General features: G+C 38.6%; 1 protein-coding gene across 1 annotated transcript; it reads left to right on the top strand.

Moving 5' to 3' along the window:
* The first annotated feature begins 1296 nt into the window (after window positions 1-1296).
* rasef2 (RAS and EF-hand domain containing 2) lies at window positions 1297-25182 on the top strand. Its single transcript, XM_063004640.1, has 17 exons — window positions 1297-1607; window positions 4785-4937; window positions 6766-6856; window positions 7268-7363; window positions 8711-8788; window positions 11753-11868; window positions 12735-12803; window positions 15469-15550; window positions 17584-17654; window positions 17742-17955; window positions 18038-18133; window positions 19464-19608; window positions 20542-20623; window positions 20828-20942; window positions 21027-21140; window positions 21217-21293; window positions 24938-25182. The coding sequence occupies exons 1-17, from the start codon at window positions 1297-1299 to the stop codon at window positions 25038-25040; spliced, it is 2013 nt and encodes a 670-aa protein (XP_062860710.1). The 3' UTR covers window positions 25041-25182.
* Window positions 25183-25507: the final 325 nt, after the last annotated feature.

The following is a 25507-nucleotide window of genomic DNA, read 5'->3' as shown; positions in this document are numbered from 1 at the left end:
ACTCAAAATCTTTGAAGCTCAACGCCTTTGTCGAGAAATTTGTACCCTTAAACTCAACATTTCTCTTAAACTCAACGTGTGTGCGACTGCTGCTTTGCTCAGCGCTCGGCTTGAGCGTTATGGTTAAACATCATGTGAACATGAGACGAATCCGCATTTGTGTGGAATAACCGTCAAATTTACTCTGAAAGCTCCACATGTATCTGTGTTCAGCTGGATTTTTCTCCTGTTTCACTTTTAAACTTGTGTTACAGACGGGTTTCTGAGAAATTGTAATAATCAGCTTTCCCGAGAGAGTCTAAAACACTTATCGTTAAAAAAAAAAAAATTGTGTAACTTAATGTATTAAAAGAACGACATAGAAACACTAAAACTCTCTTAATTATTACTGCTTATTTGTTCTCTCCACTAATTATGCAGCATAAAAAAACAATAAAGAAGTAAAGGTAAAGAGCAGGCTTTATTTGTATTTTTGTATTGTATTAATTTTTAACTGTTTTCATATTATATTTGTGTTATTTTCAGTGTATAAGTGTCAAAAACAACCCCATTATTTTACATTAGCCTAAAATATATGCAGTTCCACGGGACCATGGAACACATTAACAGGCTTTCCATACATCCTTAAAAATACCTTAAAACTCAACGTCTTTTAAACTCAACGCCACTCCCAGAACCAATTAACGTTGAGTTTCAAGGTACCACTGTACCTTAATTTACCACTTCAAATTCCAACACAAATTAAATAGGAAGGTATGAAGGATTTTTGCTTAGATTTGTATTTGCTTAAAAGTTAATTTTCAAATTATGAGTAGAAAAACTAGATTAGAACTGAACACTTGTTTAATTATTTATTATATTATTCTTAGAAAATTCGACCCTTCTTGAGGGCCTCGAGAGCCCTGACGGTTCGAACCCCTCTCTACAACAGAACAGGTGTATCATTGGATTATTTGAATGTAGTTCACCTGCGGCTAGTAATTTTTAACGCCCTCTTTTACTACCAACCAATCATAAGTCGAGAGCACTGATGCGAGATGTAATAGCCACACAACGCCTTACTTCTTTTCAGATCACGTTTTAGTACACAGGTTTAGGTATAGTGTTGCGTGCCTACGAGTGGTTTAAATTGTTAGGGGCTTTCTTATTGTTTTCACCGTGAAAGGCTGTATATGTTCCGTCCTCTCCTCTAAGAAGGGAAACTAGCATCGCTCTCACTGGTCGAGTTGAGTTGAGTGTTTTCGATGTGCTGGAATTTTACAAGTAAAGTATAAAGTGTTTGTAAGAAGAGAATTCATGGATACACCTGACCTGCGCAGATTGTTCTCCGCCTGCGATGGAAATAAGTCGGGAAGAATCGAGTATGAGGATTTCACAACTGTGTGCCGAGAGCTGAATGTTCCATCATCTGAGATGAGGACTTTGTTTAAAAAGTTTGATGTGGATGGAGACGGCTGCATTAATTATAACGATTTTTGTTTGAGCTTTCACGAAGTATCAGAAACGATCAATTTTTCTTCACTGTGCCACTACAGTCAGAGTCGAACAAGTGTATGGGATGAGTTTGAAAACACTTTGGACGGAGACGTGGCCTACTATTTGGGCAGGCAAGTACACCTAAAGTTCTAAACAATGGCTCTGTTACTACTAATGCTTAGAATACATATTCTGACGTCGTAGAAAATAAATACAAATGTTGGGTTTTAATATGTATACGTTACACGCTTTTAAACTTTTAATTTCACCGCCTATACTTAAACAATGAAGTCTAAGCGGTTAGTTTATTTTACAGTAAACTAAAAGTTTACAATACAAACCAAATTTACAAACGTTTAGTGTAAACATGTAGGCTGAATATGTTCAGATTTATAACAAAAAATAGAATTATTTGTTTTCTCTGTGGTTTATTTGAAAACCGAATTTAAAAAAGAGGGACAGGCAGAAGAACATTGCGTTTTCAAACGTTGGTGCTGGCCAAGACTTGAGAGTACCTTGGACAGCCAGGAAGACAAGCAAATGGAACCTTGAACATATCACTTGAAGCACAGATAAACAAACCTATCTATTTCCTCGGCTGCTCCCGTTATAGGGGTCGCCGGCCGATCGTTTTTACGCCGGTTGCCCTTCCTGACACAACCCTCCCTATTTATCCGGGCTTGGGACCGGCACTACAATGCACTGGTTTATGCATCATAGCGGCTAGGTACCTATAGGACAATTCAGTGCCTGGCTGCATGTGTTTGGACTGTGGGAGGAAACCCACGCAGACACGGGGAGAACATGCAAACTCCGCACAGAAAGGACCTGGACCGCCCCACCTGGGGATCGAACCCAGGACCTTCTTGCTGTGAGGCGACAGTGCTACCCACTTGACACATAAAGAGCCAGCAAAGGGATAGATGGATACAATGAAGCAGTGGTGGGCAAACATCAGCCCGTTAGGCTGTTTAATCCGGCCCCTCGAGTATTTACAAAAGTTGTCCTGAAGACAGCGTTTATTTCATATTTTTCCTGCAATACCCTGCATTTCAGTTGATTTCACTAAATGGTGCTATCCAAAAACTACCGACCTTTGCTAAAGCAAGTGGATACACTGGCAAAAATGGTTGATCAACAACACTTTTCCCACTGAAATGAAGCCAAGTAGGTAGATAATTTTTACTGCTTATGTAAATGACTTTCATATGTAATTTTATGTTAGTTCATCCCCCCATATGCTATTGGCCCGGCCAATTGTCAAATTTTAGAATCCAGTGTGGCCAAAAAGGTTTGCCTACTCCTGTAGACAGGATGTTCATGAAGAACTTGATGGCAGTTGATAGTTTTAAGTTTACATGAAAATAAATCAAGTTCTACAACTCAGTTAGGACAGTATGGAAAATGCAAAAAAAAAAAAAAAACATGTAGTGTTTGCTACATTTGCTTTGACTTATTTTATTGCAGACAATATGTCAAACCTAAGAGTTCTGTCTGGTAATTTTCATTTGTTAATAAACACCAATTTCTGCATTCCAGACCTGCAACACATTCTAAAAAAAGTTGGTATGGTAAAGTATTTACCAGAAATTTGTAATGTTGCCAATTCTTCTTACAACACTTAAAAGACGTTTTGGCACCTGGGATGCTGCCATCACAGAAGTGTAAATTACCTTTGTCAAGTGCACTGGAAAAAAAAAACCATACCATTAAAGACCTTGGCTTTTGTAATGTGTAATGGTCCATGCAAGATCCGTCATTTTTGGACATGGTTAACATAAGGCTTCTTTTTTGCACAGTAAAGTTTTAAGTGGCAGTTGTGAATGTAATTCTGTATTGTGCCGGACAAAGGTTTGCCGAAGTAATTCCTTTCCCATGTGGTTATATCTGCTGAATGATTGAATGATGAATGCCAGTTCTTGATGCAGTGCTGTCTAATTAATCGGAGATTACAGGTTTTCAGCTTTTAGACTAGTGCCCGTTACGTACTGAAATTCCTTTAGATTTCGTGAATTGTTTAATAATTCTAGGCACTGTAGAGGGAAAAATATGCAAATCCCCTTCACACTTTCCTTGATGAACATAGTTAAATAGTTCATCATTTTTTACACTAATTTGTTGACAAATTGGATATCCACTACCCATCATTAAAGACCTTTTGTGGATACTGGTTTGGTCCCAAATCATGGTAGAGGTTGGAGCGTTGTGTTATTGGGTTGCTACTGTAAAAACTGTACATGGACACACAGTAGAAAGAACATGAATAGAATGACTTACTGGGCAATATTGGATACAAATTTATTTTATTGGGTGCCAAAATATATATCTTATTGGTAGGGTCCTACTAAATTCACAGGAAAGTGTGCTTACTTTCACCTTGCAGATTTTTTAAGAAAGGTGCCACATTTCACGGCAGTCATTAAATAACACTTATAAATTGAATGATCGCCAACCTTAATGGTTGAATGTAAACCTAGAACATCAAGCAATGGTGTGAGTCTTGCCTCAAAGACAAATTCTCTTCTGCGTTTTGACACATTCCCTTTCTGCGTCCACATAATCATATTTTTAGCTGCTTTAGGCTTTGACATCTTGGAAATTTTTACTAACCGATTGCTAACTGAATTGCCGTATGATTGCTAGGAATGCCTCATAGTGCAGATTAATTATTAAGTAGGGCACTTGAATACTACGCAAATAAAAAATGTTAAATCGCTAAACACAAACCTTTATCTTTTGAGTTTCACAGCAAATTGCAAAATAACACATGGGAAAAGGTTAATTTTACGATTCTTGGCATGATTTTTACGGTCGTTAATTAGGTAGGGCTTTTTTGGTGTTTCAAGTTTGTGGGTGCTTACATTGCTGATCTTCTGACTTAAATTCCAGTTGAAAATGTAAAACAATTATGAAATGTGCTCGGTTGGCACAGTGGAAAAATTTTAACGGACAGCCAGGTGCCTTTACAGACAATAATCGACTTGTCCATGGAGGGAGGGCCGGAGGGATTCCTCATAACTGTTGCAATAATGACCTCTGCTGGGTGTTTGATGGCACCTGCACAAAAGGTGGGGGATAAGCAGAGGGACCCTGGTAACATAAATCAGTTTGTTTTTCATTAATAGCTTGTGAATCGTGAACTTGAATTGTGTGTGAGAATTAATAAGTGATTAAATTAGATTAAAGGGGTTATACAGAAACATTCTTCACTTTCTTTTAATAACTTACTGAATTTCCATTTATGATTCATCATCTCCATGCTTGCAGATTCTCTGTTAAGTCTCTGGTTTATTGTAATATGTTGCTAGACTCTTGGATCCTTTGAGTGAGCTGTATCAGCAAGTTCATTCCACCACCGACATGCTGCTTTTACAGCAGTATGAGGATTTGATCAAAGCTCTAGTGGTGGAGAGCAGAGAACATGGACTGGAGAGAGAACAATTGGAGACCAGTCTAAGAAGGTGAGAACTGCATCACAGTTTTTTCCCCCAAAACACCTATGGATAGCAACTACAGAGATTACAAATAGCATTTTGTAATTCGTGCTTTAAAACTCCTTAAATTAGTTTGGGCCTTTGCACTCACACGTAATATGATCCTGGTATAAAGGAGTGCTGTTTTCTGATGTACTTTCAATGTAGTTAATATTTAAGTAATGGTGAGAATTCCCCTTAATAATTAGGTAAGGATGATGTAAAAGTACAAATGCTTTATGGACTGGACATTTATATGCTGGGTGATAACAGGTTTTAACATCACCTACTAATCAGTGGGCTGTACTTTGTCAATAGAAGAGTTTCGGTCAATGTTGGAATGCAGTTTTACAAGTTTCAAACTATATGTACTTGAATAATGGTCCCTTCTTCAGAAATAAAATGATTAAGGTCTTTGAGGGATAAAGGAAGTAGAAACCATTTCACACGTTAGTTCACATGAAATGTTATATGCTGTTTTAACAAACAAATCTTCTTCTACTTCTGATAGTAAAACTGTGAACAAGTGATATTTTAATAATCTGTTGTTAATTTTCTTATTTTCAGCATTTATTTATAGTATATATATTGTACATATATTTAGCTTTTTTGTGCATTTTGTCCCTTTTTCTCCCAATTTTAGTGTGTCCAATTTTTTTTCCCCTTATTGCGTTATGCTTCCTCTCCACTGGAGCTGACCCCCGCCCTGATTGAGGAGATCAAGACTGTCACACGGGGCCTCCTACACGTGCAGTAGCTGACTGTATCTTTTTTACCTGAACGAGGCGAGTTCATATGCCAATCAGCTTTGTGCATGGAGAGCCACACCCTGATCAGCATTATTCCTCGACCAGCCAGCAGGTCATGATTCGCTCAGTTATGAGGAGTCCCTATCCAGCTTTATCCTACCCTGTGAACAACAGTCAATTGTTGTTCATGCAGTCGCCCAGCCCAACCGAATGGCAGAGCTGAGATTCGATACGATGTATTTAAAATCCCAGCTCTGGTGTGCTAGCGTGTTTTACTGCTGCACCACCTGAGCGGCTCAAATGTAGCTATATTATTTAATATAAAGCACAGGCAAAAATCATGGAAGCACTTCTCCTATTTATTACAATTATAGGCAACAGTTTGGGAAAGTTTGTCTTGAAATTAACACCCCCTCCAGGAAATATTCAGGTACACTAGAATAACATCGATTAAATCCAAAATGATGTTTAAAATCTGTTTTAAAACGTAGTACTCTATATAAACATATCGCACTTCATTTTACAGTTACAACCTGCGCATATGTCTATTAGGCTGGCCTGTCTGTGTTTGAATCAATGCTGAAACCAACAGCTCAGTTTTTTGTTTTGTTTTAAACAAATTTAAAATCCTACTTTTAGAATTTAGCATCATTACTCCACACACCCGATAATAGCAATCACCCCAACACTATGTGATTACTGCAGCTTTTTAGCTGCCTTAAAGTTCTGCTGGATCCCAGGACACTCCAGCCTTAAAGACAATACGCAAGCAGACTTGGCAGCAAAGAAGTACGTGTAACATCCATGATCCAACAATGCTCTTACCTGCTATCTGATCTCAGATCAGCCATAAAAGCATACACCACAGAAGCTTGGCAAAACAATTGGGACACTTATACCACTCAAAAACAAATGTGGCTGTTAACTTGATTTTTCTTACTTCAAATGTCTGCATACCCATGCCCAGCATCAGTTGACATCTCGGAGAACTTGTGAATATTATTGTAAGACCTGAAATGGCCAAACTTTTCACTTATCAGTGTTGTCTACTTTTTTCCTGCTAATAGAACAGAGGAGTTGACAGATACTCGGCTAACAGAGATGGAGGAGGATTTGCAGCAACAGTTAAGCAGCACAGAGCATAGAATCCTAGAAAGGGTATAAATTAAACAATGTTTCATTAATTCATGCCTTATTCTATTGTTTGTAAAATAACACTAATTTACTAATTCTGCAGTTTATCATGTATATCCGGATAAAAGGCTGTGACCCTGACCAGGACAAGAAGTAGTGAAATTAAAATTGAAAATACAAAATTACTAAACCAGAACTTTGAATTAGATTCATCTTTTAAAATATTTGACTGTATAGACATTCTGTAATGTAGCCTTTGTTTTGTTTTTCAATAATTTACTGATTTACCATGATTCCTGTAGTTTCCAGTGCTGACATCAACTGTGCCAGCTCTTTAAAATCTTGACTAACACTATTTAAAGGCATTTTATAAAGGTCTCTGTAAGGCTTGTGTGTGTGTAATAAAATGTGTGTTATTGGATTTCATGGATCCAGGAGCAAAATAAAATGGAAGAAGCCATTGCCATGCTCCAGTCTAAGCATGAGAATGAGTTAATGGACCTGCAAGCAGCAGTGGAAAGGCTTACACAGGTGGGTCCAACAGTGTATATAAACTGTATGTATGTATATATACCGTGATGTGTGTGTATACATTGTCCTTGTGCAGCAAGATGGTTTTGGACAGCATTTATCTTCTCTTGCTGCAAATTGCAGGTTTAAGTTTATTTTGCAAAGTAATTTGCACCGTTCCCTGTTTGCCCATTTGAGTAAACCCCTTGATGTTTTAAAAGAATGTTAACATGATTTTTTTGACAGAGGGCTGACTTCAATATCTTCTTTGCAAGAAAAGACATACACCGATCAGCCATAACATTAAAACCATATAGAAGCACTTTGTAGTTCTACAATTACTGACTATAGTCCATCTGTTTCTCTGCATGCTTTATTAGCCCTCTTTCATGCTGTTCTTCAGTGGTCAGGACTCTCACAGGACCACTACATAGTAGGTATTGTTTGGGTGGTGGAAGATTCTTAGCACTGCAGTGACACTGACATGGTGGTGGTGTTAGTGTGTGCTGTACTGGTATGAGTGGATAAGACACAGCAATGCTGATGTTTTTAAACACCTCAGTGTCACTGCTGGACTAAGAATACTCCACCAACCAAAAATATCCAGCCAACAGTGCCCTGTGACCACTGATAAAGGTGTAGAAGATGACCAACTCAAACAGCAGCAATAGATGAGCGATTGTCTCTGACTTTACATCTACAAGGTGGACCAAGTAGGTAGGAGTGTCTAATAGAGTGGACATTGTATTTAAAAACTCCAGCAGCATTGCTGCTGTGTCTGATCCACTCATACCAGCACAACACACACTAACACACCACCACCATGTCAGTGTCACTGCAGTGCTGAGAAACATCCACCACCTAAATAATACCTGCTCTGTGGTGGTCCTGTGGGGGTCCTGACCATTTGAAGAACAGGGTGAAAGCAGGCTAAAGAGGTATGTAGAGAAATGGATGGACTACAGTCAGTAATTGTAGAACTACAAAGTGCTTCTATATGATAAGTTGAGCTGATAAAATGGACAGTGAGTGTAGGGTCACTACTGGGTCATAGTGATGCACCCATGTCTTGTTGTTGATAGTTCTCTCCAGAATACTCGGATCTTCTTCAATGCATCTCGGGATCTCGGCAACTGCAGTGTTGCTTGTGCGGATTAGGAAGCTGTGGAAACCCATTGTGCACAGACTTTTCTGTATCAATTCCTCATGTATCACTTAACCTGTAGGTGCATGTTAAGTCTATAGACACTGTGTAGAGCTAGTACTACTGTTTCAGAACTGTTTTATATTGTAAAATCTTATTAATCTTGTTGAACTGAATAGGTTTATTCAATGAGATTCCTAAATTACTAAAAATGACTCTTGCAGTATCAAGACGAGGCAGAGTTTAACAGTCCCAAAAAAGATGAAATCAAATTAAGAGAGCACATTCAAGAGCTGACACAGGTATGGAAAGTGGGTTTTTAATCATCATATTTGTGCTAATACAAACCAGTATCAAAAAGAAACTACTGCTCTGGTCTAGATATGACTTTTGTAATATAGACTTACGATGCCTTTCAAGTGAGAATATACAAAAATACATTTGGTCATGCCATAAATATTTAGTCATAACTTCTAAGATTTATTTGTGCTGCCTTTAGCTTTTATTCAGGCATTGTTTCAAAAGATTTTATGCAACGTGACCTGTTTATTTGAGTGTCATGTTTTTTTCCAGCACATCTTTCAGTATGATTAAGCCCAGAATGATGTGTTGGCAATTCATGTTGAAAATGATTTCTCATCTATTCACAATTTTACAACAACTCTTCTTCAATTGTCCAATACATTTTGGCATCGTCAACATGTTATCTGCCCATGCCATCAGGGAATGAATTTTCACAAAATAATTCTGAACCTAGGCCTGACTGACTAAAACAGTCCAAGATCATAACACTGCCTCCAGAGGCTTATACAGTAGGTAGCTCCTTATTTCTTAAATGCATAGTTCCTGCTGTACAAGTTGGGGTTCCAAGAGTTGTTGCCAGATGAAACATAATCACTGCAGTAAATTTCCAAAGACTTTTAGGTTTTTAACTTTTAATTCACTGACCGTTTTGGCCAAGCAGTTTATTTACTTTTAGAGCAGGGCTGGTGCTGGGGGGGGGATTAAGGGGAAGGGGGGACTTTAATATTTAATATTTACTTTTAATATTTTTTAATTTTATTAGCAGTTAGCTGCTAGTTAGTAGTCTGACTTAAATTTACTTGATAACTTTGTTTTTTTTTTTGTCTGTGAATTTTGCATTTAATAAACATACATTGTAGGAAAACCTATAATGCATTGTTTTCTGATAAAAAAAAAACTAATAATAAAAAATCAACCAAACTTGCTAGTGTCACATCTGAGGGCTCCTCCATGCCAAGTCAGTCTAGCTGCCTGTTCTCTTTCCCCCCGCACAAGCCGAAGCAGCTCATGGTTTGAACGTTTCCTCGCCATCACAGACAGTTTTTTAAATGCTTTTCTGAAGCACACCTTTGGCCAGACAGCACAGGCTATTAATCCGAGGCTGGTATCGATCCAGGCCATGGCTTGAGTATTCTTTAAAAGCTGATGCATGCTTTTGCTTTCCGTGTCATGTGTTTGGGGGCAAAAATGATATTATTAGCTAACATTTACAGAGACTACGTACAGTTTTATTGAAAAAATATTAACATTTCTGAGAAAATATAGTTCATGATTATCATTATGTTTTAAGTTTAATTTGAAGACACATGCAACTATTTATTTACCTCATATTTTATTTTAAACCAGTATCATTAGCTCTGCTGCCATCATTCCTCCACAAATCAAGCCCTGAATAAAGTTCTGGCTTTAAAAAGCAAAGCAGTCCAGAACCTGCCTACCTCATACCAGAGTTTTTTTCCTACACTCTTGATTGCTCATTTAAATGCATTTAATTATACATGAAGTAAGTTCTATCTAGCAAAAATATTCTGTTTTTCCCCGATCTTTAATATTTAAATTTGTTTAAATGATTTTGTTGGTGTTTTCTTGTCCCTATAAATTACAAATGACTCTGCTATTAAAAAAAGAAGTACAACGATGATTGTAGTGTAATCTATTCAACAATTCCAGTTGTTCTGGGGTAGTCCTGCTTCTATTTTTTGAGTAAATGCTGATTTTCTAATATTTATCATAAGTTCGAGCACATTGAAATCCTGTTTGGTGCAACTTAGTTAAGCTTTCTGAGCTGTGTAGTTGCAAATTATTGAACCATAAATACAAACCCCATTTAAGTTCTTGCAAAATGCAGTAAATCAAGCATTTGTGATGTGGTGATTTGGTGAACATATTGCACAGCACTGCAATACCACTGATGTAAATGTAGTGTGTGTGGTACTGGTATGGGTGTATTAGGTGCAGCAGTGTTATTGGGATTTTTAAACGCTCCTAATGTCAATGCTGGGAGGAGAATAGTGCTCCAACCAAACAGTGTCAAATTGTCCTGAAAAAAGACTAGAGAAATATTAAAGCCATTGTCTTTATTCATGCATAACGTTTTAGTTTAGAATGCCCCCTTTTCATTGGACCGTACCCCACAGTACAATATACTGTAGTATGCATCCAAATCCAGAATTATGGTTTGCCCTTCTGTGGTGGTTGTGCTCTTTAATTTTCTGTAGTGCTATTTTAAGATTTTTTTTTTTTTTTCTCCCTCACATCAGTGGCACCGTTTTAATAAAATCTATTGATTTTGGTCTATGTATTGTCTCACCCCAGTGGCAATACTGTGATTTGCATCAACAGCAATTGTCTGCATTCTGTCTGGTGGATGTGTGGGAAATGTGCATAGCAACAGAAGGGCTACAGTTAGTAATTTTATACTTACAAAATCCATCTGTATGGTAGGTGTAGCTTATAACATTAATCAGTAAGTGAATGTACCAGATGGGTGCAACAAATAAAATGCTCTGAGAGTGTGTATATTAGTCTGAAAAGGAGTAATGTTTGTTTGTTTCATTAGGATTTTTAACGTCATGTTTTACACTTGTTACATTCATGACAGGAAACAGTAGTTACTCATTACACAAGGTTCATCAGTTCACAAGGTTATATCGAACACGGTCACAATTTAGTGTCTCCAATTCACCTCACTTGAACTGTGGGAGGAAACCGGAGCACCCGGAGTAAACTCACGCAGACACGGGGAGAACATGCAAACTCCACACAAAGGACCCGGACCGCCCCATCTGGGGATCGAACCCAGGACCTTCTTGCTGTGAGGCGACAGTGCTACCCACTTAGGCGTAATTTACGTTTTTAAAAGGAGTAATTTACCACTACACTTTTATTGTTACACATGTAATATTTGGGGAGAATTGGTAAAATGCATTTACATTGGCTTTTTCCTTTTTGTCTATCTCTAGGAGAATGATGAGCTCAGGAGATCTCTTCTAAAGGCACAAATAAACATCTCTGTTCAGCAAGTAGAGCTAGACAGATTAAAGAATGCATATGCTGATGAGAAACTCCAACATGAGAGGTGAACTTTTATACTGTTAGTGTTCTTTGCTCTTTGTCCAATTCTGAATTCAATGTAGAATTGTTTTCTTTCTGATTGGAATTGGATATATAGATCTTATTGAAAACTGAATTGTTAAACAACTACACAATAATCCACTATCAGATACAACTATATTTGGTCTGTTTTGAATTACGTTAATTGAAGTTAAATTATAGGATTCCTAATATCTGCTGACATGACACGTTTTCGGCCTGGTAGAACAGTATTTCATAAACTGATAGCTCTTTGATTTAATGTGTAAAAGTATGTGTCCACCTCCATACATACTGCATTCAGAAGGTTGCTTTATACCAATTATGTTGGGACTTAAATCATTATAAATCATTCCATAACAATCACTGGAATGCCAACAACAGAGATTGTGCAGTGTCTTGCACACTGGAATTTGATGATGGATTGGTGTTGATCTGAGGCTGCTTAAGCAAAATTAGAAGTCTGTAGATGTCTTTGTAAAGGACACATGGAAAGCTTGGAAGAAAGCTGGCATCCTGCTCTGGTAATGTTCCACAACTTTGTGGATTGTTTTTTTCCAGCAGGTTACCAAAGCACTTTTATTTATGAAAATACAATTATGTATAATTATGAACGTGTGTGTATCGGGGGCATACAGTCGTCTTTTTACTTTCTAATCATAAATCTTAAGTGAGGTATGCAGATATTTTTGGCTTGTCTGAGAGTCAGTAATTCAGGAAGAGAATAATTTGTTTAGTTAATAAATTATGTAAACTGTGTTCCTCATTAAATCTGCACAATGGGCCTGACATTACAGCACTCAATTCAGTTCAGTTCAGTGCTAATTGTGTTTGCTGCCAATTTTCCTACAGAGAGTGTAATGACCTGAAGAAGATGGTGATTGAGTACCAGTCATATGCAGAACATGTTAAAATTCTCCAGTAAGTTATCAACTTCTGTTTTTTGTTTTAGAACCAAACGCTGATCAGCCATAACATTAAAACCACCTCCTTGTTTCTACACTCACTATATAGAAGCACTTTGTTGTTCTACAATTACTGGCTGTAGTCTATTTATCTACATACTTTTTTTTAACCTGCTTTCACCCTGTTCTTCAAAGGTCAGGACCACCACAGAGTAGGTATTTGGGTGGTGGATCATTCTCAGCACTGCAGTGACACTGACATGGTGGTGGTGTGTTAGTGTGTGTTGTGCTGGTATGAGTGGATAAGACACAGCAATGCTGCTGGAGTTTTTAAACACCTCACTGTCACTGCTGGACTGAGAATAGTCCATCAACCAAAAATATATCCAGCCAACAGCGCCCCGTGGGCAGTGTCCTGTGACCACTGATGAAGGTCTAGAAGATGACCAACTCGAACAGCAGCAATAGATGAGTGATTGTGTCTGACTTTACATCTATAAGGTGGACCAACTAGGTAGGAGTGTCTAATAGAGTGGACAGTGAGTGGATACGGTATTTAAAAACTACTGCAGCGCTGCTGTTTCTGATCCACTCATACCAGCACAACACACACTAACGCACCACCACCATGTCATTGTCACTGCAGTGCTGAGAATGATCCACCACCTAAATAATACCTGCTCTGTGGTGGTCCTTTGGGGGTCCTTCTATATGCTTCTATATGGTAAGTGGAGCTGTTAACAAGGACACAAGGTGGTGGTTTTAATGTTATGGCTGATCAGTGTGTGTGTGTGTATGTGTGTGTGTGTATGTATGTATGTATGTATATATATATATATATATATATATATATATATATATATATATATGTATATATATATATATATATATATATATATATATATATATATATACACACACACACACACACACACAGTGTATCACAAAAGTGAGTACACCCCTCACAATTCTGCAAATATTTTATTATATCTTTTCATGGGACGACACTATAGAACTAAAACTTGGATATAACTTAGAGTAGTCAGTGTACAACTTGTATAGCAGTGTAGATTTACTGTCTTCTGAAAATAACTCAACACACAGCCATTAATGTCTAAATGGCTGGCAACATAAGTGAGTACACCCCACAGTGAACATGTCCAAATTGTGCCCAAAGTGTCAATATTTTGTGTAACCACCATTATTATCCAGCACTGCCTTAACCCTCCTGGGCATGGAGTTCACCAGAGCTGCACAGGTTGCTACTGGAATCCTCTTCCACTCCTCCATGATGACATCACGGAGCTGATGGATGTTAGACACCTTGAACTCCTCCACCTTCCACTTGAGGATGCGCCACAGGTGCTCAATTGGGTTTAGTCCATCACCTTTACCTTCAGCTTCCTCAGCAAGGCAGTTGTCATCTTGGAGGTTGTGTTTGGGGTCGTTGTCCTGTTGGAAAACTGCCATGAGGCCCAGTTTTCGAAGAGAGGGGATCATGCTCTGTTTCAGAATGTCACAGTACATGTTGGAATTCATGTTTGCCTCAATGAACTGCAGCTCCCCAGTGCCAGCAACACTCATGCAGCCCAAGACCATGATGCTACCACCACCATGCTTGACTGTAGGCAAGATACAGTTGTCTTGGTACTTCTCACCAGGGCGCCGCCACACATGCTGGACACCATCTGAGCCAAACAAGTTTATCTTGGTCTTGTCAGACCACAGGGCATTCCAGTAATCCATGTTCTTGGACTGCTTGTCTTCAGCAAACTGTTTGCGGGCTTTCTTGTGCGTCAGCTTCCTTCTGGGATGACGACCATGCAGACCGAGTTGATGCAGTGTGCGGCGTATGGTCTGAGCACTGACAGGCTGACCTCCCACGTCTTCAACCTCTGCAGCAATGCTGGCAGCACTCATGTGTCTATTTTTTAAAGCCAACCTCTGGATATGACGTCGAACACGTGGACTCAACTTCTTTGGTCGACCCTGGCGAAGCCTGTTCCGAGTGGAACCTGTCCTGGAAAACCGCTGTATGACCTTGGCCACCATGCTGTAGCTCAGTTTCAGGGTGTTAGCAATCTTCTTATAGCCCAGGCCATCTTTGTGGAGAGCAACAATTCTATTTCTCACATCCTCAGAGTTTTTTGCCATGAGGTGCCATGTTGAATATCCAGTGGCCAGTATGAGAGAATTGTACCCAAAACACCAAATTTAACAGCCCTGCTCCCCATTTACACCTGGGACCTTGACACATGACACCAGGGAGGGACAACGACACATTTGGGCACAATTTGGACATGTTCACTGTGGGGTGTACTCACTTATGTTGCCAGCTATTTAGACATTAATGGCTGTGTGTTGAGTTATTTTCAGAAGACAGTAAATCTACACTGCTATACAAGCTGTACACTGACTACTCTAAGTTATATCCAAGTTTCATGTCTATAGTGTTGTCCCATGAAAAGATATAATGAAATATTTGCAGAAATGTGAGGGGTGTACTCACTTTAGTGATACACTGTATATATATATATATATATATATATATATATATATATATATATATATATATGGTTAAACATGATTTTGTGTAAGCTAGAGAAGTAAACATTAGACAATGTCACTTATCTGAATTACTTTATACTCAATGCCTGTTGTGTGTTTTCTCACTGTGATAGGGATGCCAATAAAAAGTTGTATGACAGCAATGATGGGCTGCGCTCTACACTGGCTTTTGACATCACTTCTTCCAAAAGGCGGGTAGGTGTTCTTTTCTTTCTTTGCTGTACTCGCAAGCTAAACTGATTGGTAAGTGTACTGTTTATATGTAATTTTGCTTGTTTATTGAATACCTATCTTGAATATATGCTCTTTGGCAGTTTTATTTCCACATCCAATATGTACAGGGGTTTGACAAAATAACTGAAACACCTGTCATTTTAGTGTGGGAGGTTTCATGGCTAAATTGGACCAGTCTGGTGGCCAATCTTCATTAATTGCACATTGCACCAGTAAGAGCAGAGTGTGAAGGTTCAATTAGCAGGGTAAGAGCACAGTTTTGCTCAAAATATTGCAATGCACACAACATTATGGGTGACATACCGGAGTTCAAAAGAGGACAAATTGTTGGTGCCCGTCTTGCTGGCGCATCTGTGACCAAGACAGCAAGTCTTTGTGATGTATCAAGAGCCACGGTATCCAGGGTAATGTCAGCATACCACCAAGAAGGACAAACCACATCCAACAGGATTAACTGTGGACGCAAGAGGAAGCTGTCTGAAAGGGATGTTCAGGTGCTAACCCGTATTGTATCCAAAAAACATAAAACCACGGCTGCCCAAATCACGGCAGAATTAAATGTGCACCTCGACTCTCATGTTTCCACCAGAACTGTCCGTCGGGAGCTCCACAGGGTCAATATACACGGCCGGGCTGCTATAGCCAAACCTTTGGTCACTCGTGCCAATGTCAAACGTCGGTTTCAATGGTGCAAGGAGCGCAAATCTTGGGCTGTGGACAATGTGAAACATGTATTGTTCTCTGATGAGTCCACCTTTACTGTTTTCCCCACATCCGGGAGAGTTACGGTGTGGAGAAGCCCCAAAGAAGCGTACCACCCAGACTGTTGCATGCCCAGAGTGAAGCATGGGGGTGGATCAGTGATGGTTTGGGCTGCCATATCATGGCATTCCCTTGGCCCAATACTTGTGCTAGATGGGTGCGTCACTGCCAAGGACTACCGAACCATTCTGGAGGACCATGTGCATCCAATGGCGGTGCCGTGTATCAGGATGACAATGCACCAATACACACAGCAAGACTGGTGAAAGATTGGTTTGATGAACATGAAAGTGAAGTTGAACATCTCCCATGGCCTGCACAGTCACCAGATCTAAATATTATTGAGCCACTTTGGGGTGTTTTGGAGAAGCAAGTCAGGAAACGTTTTCCTCCACCAGCATCACGTAGTGACCTGGCCACTATCCTGCAAGAAGAATGGCTTAAAATCCCTCTGACCACTGTGCAGGACTTGTATATGTCATTTCCAAGACGAATTGACGCTGTATTGGCCGCAAAAAGAGGCCCTACACCATACTAATAAATTATTGTGGTCTAAAACCAGGTGTTTCAGTTATTTTGTCCAACCCCTGTAGGTGCAGTTAAAGTATAGTTACTAAATGCTGCATTAGTTTTTGGCCCTCCACTGTTTTCTTTTAATCAGAAGGAATCTCTGTGCTGCCACCAATGACCAGGTAGCATTTCAATGATTGATGTGTGATGCTGGTATGAGAATTTTGGGAGCAGTACTGGGAGAAGTTACTGGGAATTGTGTGTCAGAGTTTAAATTGACTGTGTACCATCAAGGATCAGTTCAATAATATACATCTTAGTATTTATTAGTTTGGGTGACTAAAGAATTTAGAAGAGTTGCCAAAGTAGTTAAGTAATTACTGGCCCCAGTAGTCACTTTTAAAATTAAATACTCAAATCACCCTGTCTTGCAATGAGAAGTTACATACCACATTCCATCATGGCCCCAAATTACACAGACACCCCAATATGTTTGATGTGAACAGTAACTGCCTTATGACTGGGTGATTGGATAGTAAGTGTAAGCAGAATAATCAACAGCATTATACTCTATGGTATGTTCAATTAAGTTTATTCAGCTACATCCAGTTTTTAACCATTATTCTTTTGGTTTAGATGTTAAAATGTGATATAAGGATTGACATGAGTTTGTCTTTGTGAGGGGTTAAATCTTGATTCTTTTTCTCACATATTTCCACCAGCTTTCCCCCCAAAATGAAATGCGTTCAAGGAAATTAAAGCCACTTCGACAAAGCACAATAAATCAGTACAGGTATTTCAGATATTTACTTTATTTTTAAAACTTATTCCGAAACCACTCTTGCTCTACCTAATTTTGTATGTCATTCTTCTGAACAAGCTTTGCTAATGAAGTGGATGACATGGATGCAGTTCCTTCCAAAGAGAAGTTCTCCCTTGTGACACACTGGGCAGATAAGTATCTGGACAGTGGTGTTTCTTTACAGACAGACACGGACCACATGTCGGGCTGCAATTATTATGACAGTGACACGAGTAGCACTTCTGAGGTCACAGCACACCACAGCTACTCTTATGTTCAGTCTGAACTGGAGGTGAACTGGTGCTTTGTGGATTGCTTCATGATAAAACTTAAAATTCTGAGTGACATTAAATAACTTGAATATTCTGTTGTAGGTATCAGACTTGAAGTCTGAGATGAATTTGGCATCCAGCAGAGTAAGCTCATTAACATCCTCTCTGAGACGACGTCTGTCTGCGTTTCCCCTAAAGGTATTTCTCATGTCACTTTTGGAGTATATTTACAGAACAATATGGAACATACTCTTTAATGTTTCAGTAATAAACATCCGCTTTAGAATAAATAATACCCTGTGTAGCCAAAGGTAAGTGGACAGCTATCCATGAGATTGTTGGACTTCACAACAACTGGCATTAATATGGACTGTCCCCTATCTTTTGGCTATATAATGTATCTAGAACAAAGTTTAGTTTTTTGTACTACAGCCTCAAATCAGAAAAAAGTTGGGACAATATGGAAAGTGCAAATAAAAGACAAAAAGGGTTTGCATATTTCTACCTCTACAGTGCATAAAATCATTAAATAATTCAAGGAATCTCAGTGGGTAAAGGACAAGGGTGCAAGCTATTGGAGATCACCTATGATCTCCAATCCCTTGATAATGACACTGCATCAAGAACCATCATTCAGCAATAGCTGATATAACCACATGGGTGAGGGATTACTTTGTATTGTAGTGCTTGACAAAGGTTTACCAGAGTTACATGCACAAATGCCACTTAAAACTTCACTGTGCCAAAAAAAGCCTTTTCTGGACATGGTTAACAATGCTTGAGTTCTCTGGGCTCTGAGGCATCTGGGGTGGACCATCACACAAACGTGAATTGTATTTAGACACATCAGTATTTCAGAAATTGTGCTCTGGACTACAAATGAAAAGGACTGACCGTTTTCAGTCCAAAAGTCAGGGTCTGTCATGGTATGAGATTGTCAGTGCCCTTGGTAAAGGTAATTTACACTTCTATGATGACAGCATGACACCTTTTCCAGGAATGATCATGGATTTTTCAGCAAGACAATGAAAAACCACATGCTGCAGAAAAAGAGGGTACAGGTACTGAACAGGCCTGCCAGAATGTTCAAATAGAAAAATACTATAAGCCCATACTGGTGCACTCCTTGAGACGTGTTTGCAGGGAGTATGGGACAAGACACCCGAAACACATCATAGCTTGCTATCCATGTTGTCAGAAAATTCCAAAAAGTGTTGGAATGACATCATAGCGGTAAATGCGGTACATTAACCGTCCCAACTTTTTTCTTATGTGTTGCAAGAATGAAGACATATTAACAAATGCAATGAAGTACAACAGACAAAACATGAAGTAGCTTGGGCTCAACCAGGATCTGTAATGAAATTAGTCAATGTAAGAAATGCTGCATTTTCCCAAACTGTTCCAACTTTTTTTTCCGATTTGGGGTTCTAGTCTATTTTTCCCCCCAAATAAGGAATTTGTGGATGTAGCTTGTTTGTCTTGTTGGAGTAATACTTTGGTTAATCAAGTGATCTGTGATTTTCAGAAAGCTGAAGACGACAACTTTGATTGTGATGGCTTTGTTCCAATGTACCGCCTGGTGCTGGCAGGGGATGCAGGATCTGGCAAATCCAGCTTTTTGCTGCGTCTTAGTTCAAATGAGTTCAGAGAAGACATGAAAACAACGCTTGGTAAGAGTTAACATATTCTGACATTCCATGTAGTTTGTAGGATGTTATTTGGGCTGTATACTTTTAGAACTATTATTATAGAAACTAGTTAACTTGTTTAAGCATGTATTCACAATATTAGATACTTAATAAGAGTACATTGTTACATTCCTGGCAGCTTAGTTAGTAGTACTTAAATGTAATATTCCATAGTAATCATGTTTAGCAGGCATTCCAGCAACTAACTGGCCCTGGAGTTTCTAGAGAGAATTTAATTTTATAATTTAATAATTCACTTAATCGTCCCTGCAATATGTCATCCTAAAGGCAACATATGTTACACTTCTGTGCAGAAAAGTACACATTTTTGTGCAAGTTACCTTTGCCATGGGCACTGACACAACCCTATACCATGACCGATTCTGTTTTTTGGACTTGTTGCTGGTAACAGTCTGGATGGTCCAGAGCACACAGTGTGCATTTCTTCCAAAAAGATCTGAAATACTGATTCGATGACCACAATGCAAAGAACTTGATGCCACTTGTAAACATGGTTAACATAAGCCTTTTGTTTTGCACAGTAAAATTTTAACTTAGTATTTTAGTGTTTGGCAAAGGTTTGACAAAGTAATCCCTTGCCCATGTGGTTATATCAGCTAATGAGTAACGGTTCTTGATGCTGTGCTGTCTGAGGGATTGGAGATTACTGGTGTTCAGCTTAGGCTTGTGCCCTTGTACTTTAAACACTGAAATTCCTCTAGATTCATTCAATTGTTCATTAATGATATGCAGTGTAGATGGAGAAATATGTCTTTCTTTAAGGAACATGTTTCAGTATTGTTCAATTGCATTCTCAATACTGTCCCAACCTGTTGATTAAGGGTTGTATATTTCATTAAAATGTGTTTGTCTATAGTATAAAGACTAAATAATAAAGGGTAATTGTTGCTGTAGGGGTTGATTTTCAAATGAAGAAGATGCTTGTGGATGGAGAAGGGACAAATCTTCAAATATGGGACACCGCTGGGCAGGAGAGGTAAAGTTATTTTGTAAGATGATCTCAGTTTAAAGTTTTGCAAAGTGTGTTTTTTCACAAATAATTGAGGCTGCTTTAAAAGTAACAGGGTAACCCATCCAGTATTAGTATTGTTTCTAGTGGCAAGTGAGTGTAAATTTGGTAAGGTGTTATCTAGGTATTTTACACTATTCTGTAATGTTTGATAAAATGTTATCTCTAAAGGTTCCGCAGCATTGCAAGGTCATATTTTCGGAAAGCTCATGGGGTGCTTCTGCTTTATGATGTAACTTCAGAGAGCAGTTTCTTAAATGTTCGAGAATGGGTTGACCAGATTCAGGTAGTCTTAACACATGACTTTTCCAGTTTAAAAATCACAAATAATGACATTTTATTGAACCACAAAAAATATTGTGTTGCTTAGGAGTCCACAGATGGCAGCATCCCCTTGTGTGTAATTGGTAATAAAGTGGACCTCAGAGCAGAGATGAAAGATGGAAGATGTGTGAGTTACACCCATGGTGAAAAGCTTGCTATGGTGAGTTTCTTAGATATGCATAATTATAAATAAAATGGGCAATACTACCAGCTATTATTAATGTGTGTTATTACAGACGTACAATGCCCTGTTTTGTGAGACAAGTGCAAAAGAGGGTACCAATGTGGTAGAGGCAGTTCTGCATTTGGCAAGGTATGTTTGATATATCCTGTAGCTTCTGTTTAATGCAGTCACTGGCTAAAAATGGTAATCACACCACCACAATGCAAAAAAGTGTTTTTTGGACTAAAAGCCCAAAAAGTTTGAAATTTATGGCATGAATTGTGAATTAAATTTTACAAGTATATAATGACCATCATTTTACATTTAATCACCCATATATGTGAAGTGATGTTTTTAGAGTTTTTTTTTTTTAATAAATACAATCAAATTTTATTTTTTTCAAAAGTATGGAGACCCCTTTCTGTGACTACATTGTGATCAGGTGCTTCCTGTATTATGTCGAACTCAGTTGGAATTTATCTGTTGCCATTTGAATTGGGCAAGGATATTAAAGTGCAAGCATATAAAACAATTCCTAAGGTGTCAAGTGTTCCTAGGACCACAGAGGTCTCAATTTTAAAATGCAGAAAGCTTGGCACAACCTCTTTAAAGATGGCTGTATGGCCAAACTAAATATCCAGCTAAATGGCCATTGGTTGGGGAGGATAGGAAAGGACCCAATGGTCAGTTCAAAAGTGCTCAAAGTCCTGTGCAGAGTTTTGCAACCCTGTTGGACAATCTCTGCAACGCTCCATAAATCATACCTTTATAGCAGAAAGGAAGACACTTGAGCTGGAGTTTGTAAAACTGCAGGCAAAGAACTACATGCAGGACGAGGGAGAATACCACTGTTGATTGCATGACACCCTTAATTTCAAGGGTGCCAATTCCTCCTGTGTCTGTACAATGCCTGACAAGGCCAGTGGCACTGCTGAGACTTGAGCTTTAGAATCTGGTCTCAATTTTTATCCAATTTCTTTTTCTTTTTTTTAACAAACCCCAACAACCGAAAAATAACGAACCTACAGCAAGACAATAAGGTGAATTAGTATACTGTACTTGTAGTATACTGCAGTCCTTACCTGTCCCCAATAGAGAATGTGTGGAGAATTTTGAAACAAAAAATGCGAGAACGATGACCCCGTACTGTTGCACATCTTAAGACGTGTTTGGGACAAAATAAAAGAATGGGAAGAAATAAAAGCTGAAACACTAAATCACTTGGTATCCTTGGTGCCAAAACATCTTAAGTTTGGTGAAAAGGAATGGCAACATTACAAAGTGGTAAATACTTTACTGTCCCAACTTTTTTGGAATGTGTTGCAGGCCTGAAATGCAGGAATGGATGTTTATTAATAAATAAAATGAAGTTGACCAAACAAAACATGAAATATCTCAGGTTTATATTGTCTGCAATGAAATGAAAGTCAAAGTAAATGTAAAACTTTTTATTTATTTATTTTTTTTATATAATTTGCGTTTTCCATGTCCCAACTTTTTCTGATTTGGGGTTGTAAATTTCCTCCTATTTGTTGACCTAAAAAGATGCATCACAATCTTTCCTGCCATGAAGGGGCAGACAGGGTGTTAAAAACTAACAATAAACTTAAACCTATAGCTAGCTAACCTTTGCTTGATCATTAATGGTACTGTACATACAGTGGGGCCAAAAAGTATTTAGTCAGCCACTGATTGTGCAAGTTCTCCTACTTAGAAAGATGAGAGAGGTCTGTAATTTTCATCATAGGTACACTTCAACTATGAGAGACAAAATGAGAAAAAAAAATCCAGGAAATCACATTGTAGGATTTTTTAAGAATTTATTTGTAAATTATGGTGGAAAATAAGTATTTGGTCAATAACAAAAGTTCAACTCAATACTTTGTAACATAACCTTTGTTGGCAATGACAGGGGTCAAACGTTTCCTGTAAGTCTTCACCAGGTTTGCACACACTAGCTGGTATTTTGGCCCATTCCTCCATGCAGATCTCCTCTAGAGCAGTGATATTTTGGGGCAACATGGACTTTCAACTCCCTCCACAAATTTTCTATGGGGTTGAAGTCTGGAGACTGGCTAGGCCACTCCAGGACCTTGAAATGCTTTTTACGGAGCCACTCCTTTGAGCGGTGTATTTGGGATCATTGTCATGCTGGAAGACCCAGCCACGTTACATCTTCAATGCTCTTACTGATGGAAAGAGGTTTTGGCTTAAAATCTCACGATACATGGCCCCGTTCATTCTTCCCTTAACACAGATCAGTCGTCCTGTCCCCTTTGCAGAAAAACCGCCCCAAAGCATGATTTTTCCACCCCCATGCTTCACAGTAGGTATGGTGCAACTCAGTATTCTGCTTCCTCCAAACACGACTTTTTTACCAAAAAGTTCCATTTTGGTTTCATCTGACCACATGATATTCTCCCAATCCTCTTCTGGATCATCCATATGCTCTCTGGCAAACTTCAGACGGGCCTGGACATGTACTGGCTTAAACAGGGGGACACGCCTGGCACTGCAGGATTTGAGTCCCTCTCGGTGTAGTGTTACTGATGGTAGCCTTTGTTACTTTGGTCCCAGCTCTCTGCAGGTCATTCATCAGGTCCCTCCGTGTAGTTCTGGCATTTTTGCTCACCGTTCTCATGATCATTTTGACCCCACGGGATGAGCCCCAGATCGAGGGAGATTATCAATGGTCTTGTCTTCCATTTTCTTACAATTGCTCCCACAGTTGATTTATTCACACCAACCTGCTTGCCTATTGTAGATTCACTCTTCCCAGCCTGGTGCAGGTCTACAATTTTCTTTGGTCTTGGCCATGGTTGAGTTTGGAGTCTGACTGTTTGAGGCTGTAGACAGGTGTCTTTTATACAGATAACAAGGTCAAACAGGTGCCATTAATACAGGTAACGAGTGGAGGACAGAAGAGCTTCTTAAAGAAGAAGTTACAGGCCTGTGAGAGCCAGAAATCTGGCTTGTTTGTGGGTGACCAAATACTTATTTTCCACCATAATTTATGAATAAATTCTTTAAAAATCCTACAATGTGATTTCCTGGATTTTTTTTCTCATTTTGTCTCTCATAGTTAAAGTGTACCTATGATGAAAATTACAGACCTCTCTCATCTTTCTAAGTAGGAGAACTTGCACAATCAGTGGCTGACTAAATACTTTTTGGCCCCACTGTATCTACTTTCATTTCTTGTAATGTAGTGCCCTCTGCTTGCTGGGTGTGGGCATGTCTGGTTTGGTTGGGTACCTTAACCACTCAGCTATCTCTGCCAAATATCATGACTAGTAACTAAATTATCACTGCCCTTGCTGCCACTAAGCTGTCACTGAAGCCCCTGAGCAGGGCCCTTAACCCCTAGATGCTTGCATGATATTTGGTCACATTTGTTATATGCTTTGTATAAAACCATCTAATAAATGCCATGTTTTTTCCACAAAGCTTACGTATATCTTAATTGCCATGTGAGCATATAAGTGCTGTCTAGTCCATGAAAATGTAGATATTCTACATGATGCAGCATTTTAGGTAGTTTTAGATTATAAAATAATGTAAAATTAACCTTATGCTATGGTAAAATCATTTAATCTTTGGAAAATAATTCATCCACCTCAACTCCATTTAAAAAAATCCCCTATGTCCATGTTTTTATTCTAAATTACATCAAACCTGGTTGTGACCCAAGCATAAAAAGTTACATAATCCAAACATTGTGATGTGTTAATAATTAAAACATGTTAAATGTTAAACAGGAAGTGGTTGATGACTGCATGTTTTATACCCCTCAGAGAGATTAAGAAGCATGCCAAGCTAAGGAGGAAGTCTGAGACACAGGTTAAGTTGAGTCTAAATGGTGGGAAAAAGGCACTAAGTAACTGCTGTGGAGTCTAACAGTGACTGCTCATCAAAGTTGTGCTCATTAAGGACAGAGTAACCTACTTTGTTGATGTTTATTAATGGCTTTGTGTTAATTATTTAATGCTTATTAATCGTTTTTATATGTTGATATTTTACCTCTTGCTGCATTACAATGTTTGTCCTTAGAGTATAAATCAGATAATGTTAATGCTGCTTGTTGCACTTTTAATTGGATTATCGCCATCCAAGTGGTGGAAGTTTTAGATTTGTAAATAAATGCCTAAGCGCTTTGGTTTAATGCAGTCATTTGTCACTTTTATTATGTGTACATGGAGCAAAATGATCAAATTATGTCTTTGCTCTTGGGTGGAATTAGTATTTATTGTATTTTTATAATTTTTATTGTTTGAAGTAATTTTGATTTGCTTTGATTTGCTTTTAATCACTGGTACTGAACATGGTAAGAGGCTTTCCTTTATGTGAGTACAATGTCCCCTAAA

The sequence above is a fragment of the Trichomycterus rosablanca genome, chromosome 11 (genome assembly GCF_030014385.1).
Source record: "Trichomycterus rosablanca isolate fTriRos1 chromosome 11, fTriRos1.hap1, whole genome shotgun sequence".
NCBI lineage: Eukaryota > Metazoa > Chordata > Actinopteri > Siluriformes > Trichomycteridae > Trichomycterus > Trichomycterus rosablanca.
The sequence above is the reverse complement of the archived record's forward strand: the minus strand, read 5'-3'. Positions and strand labels throughout refer to the sequence as shown.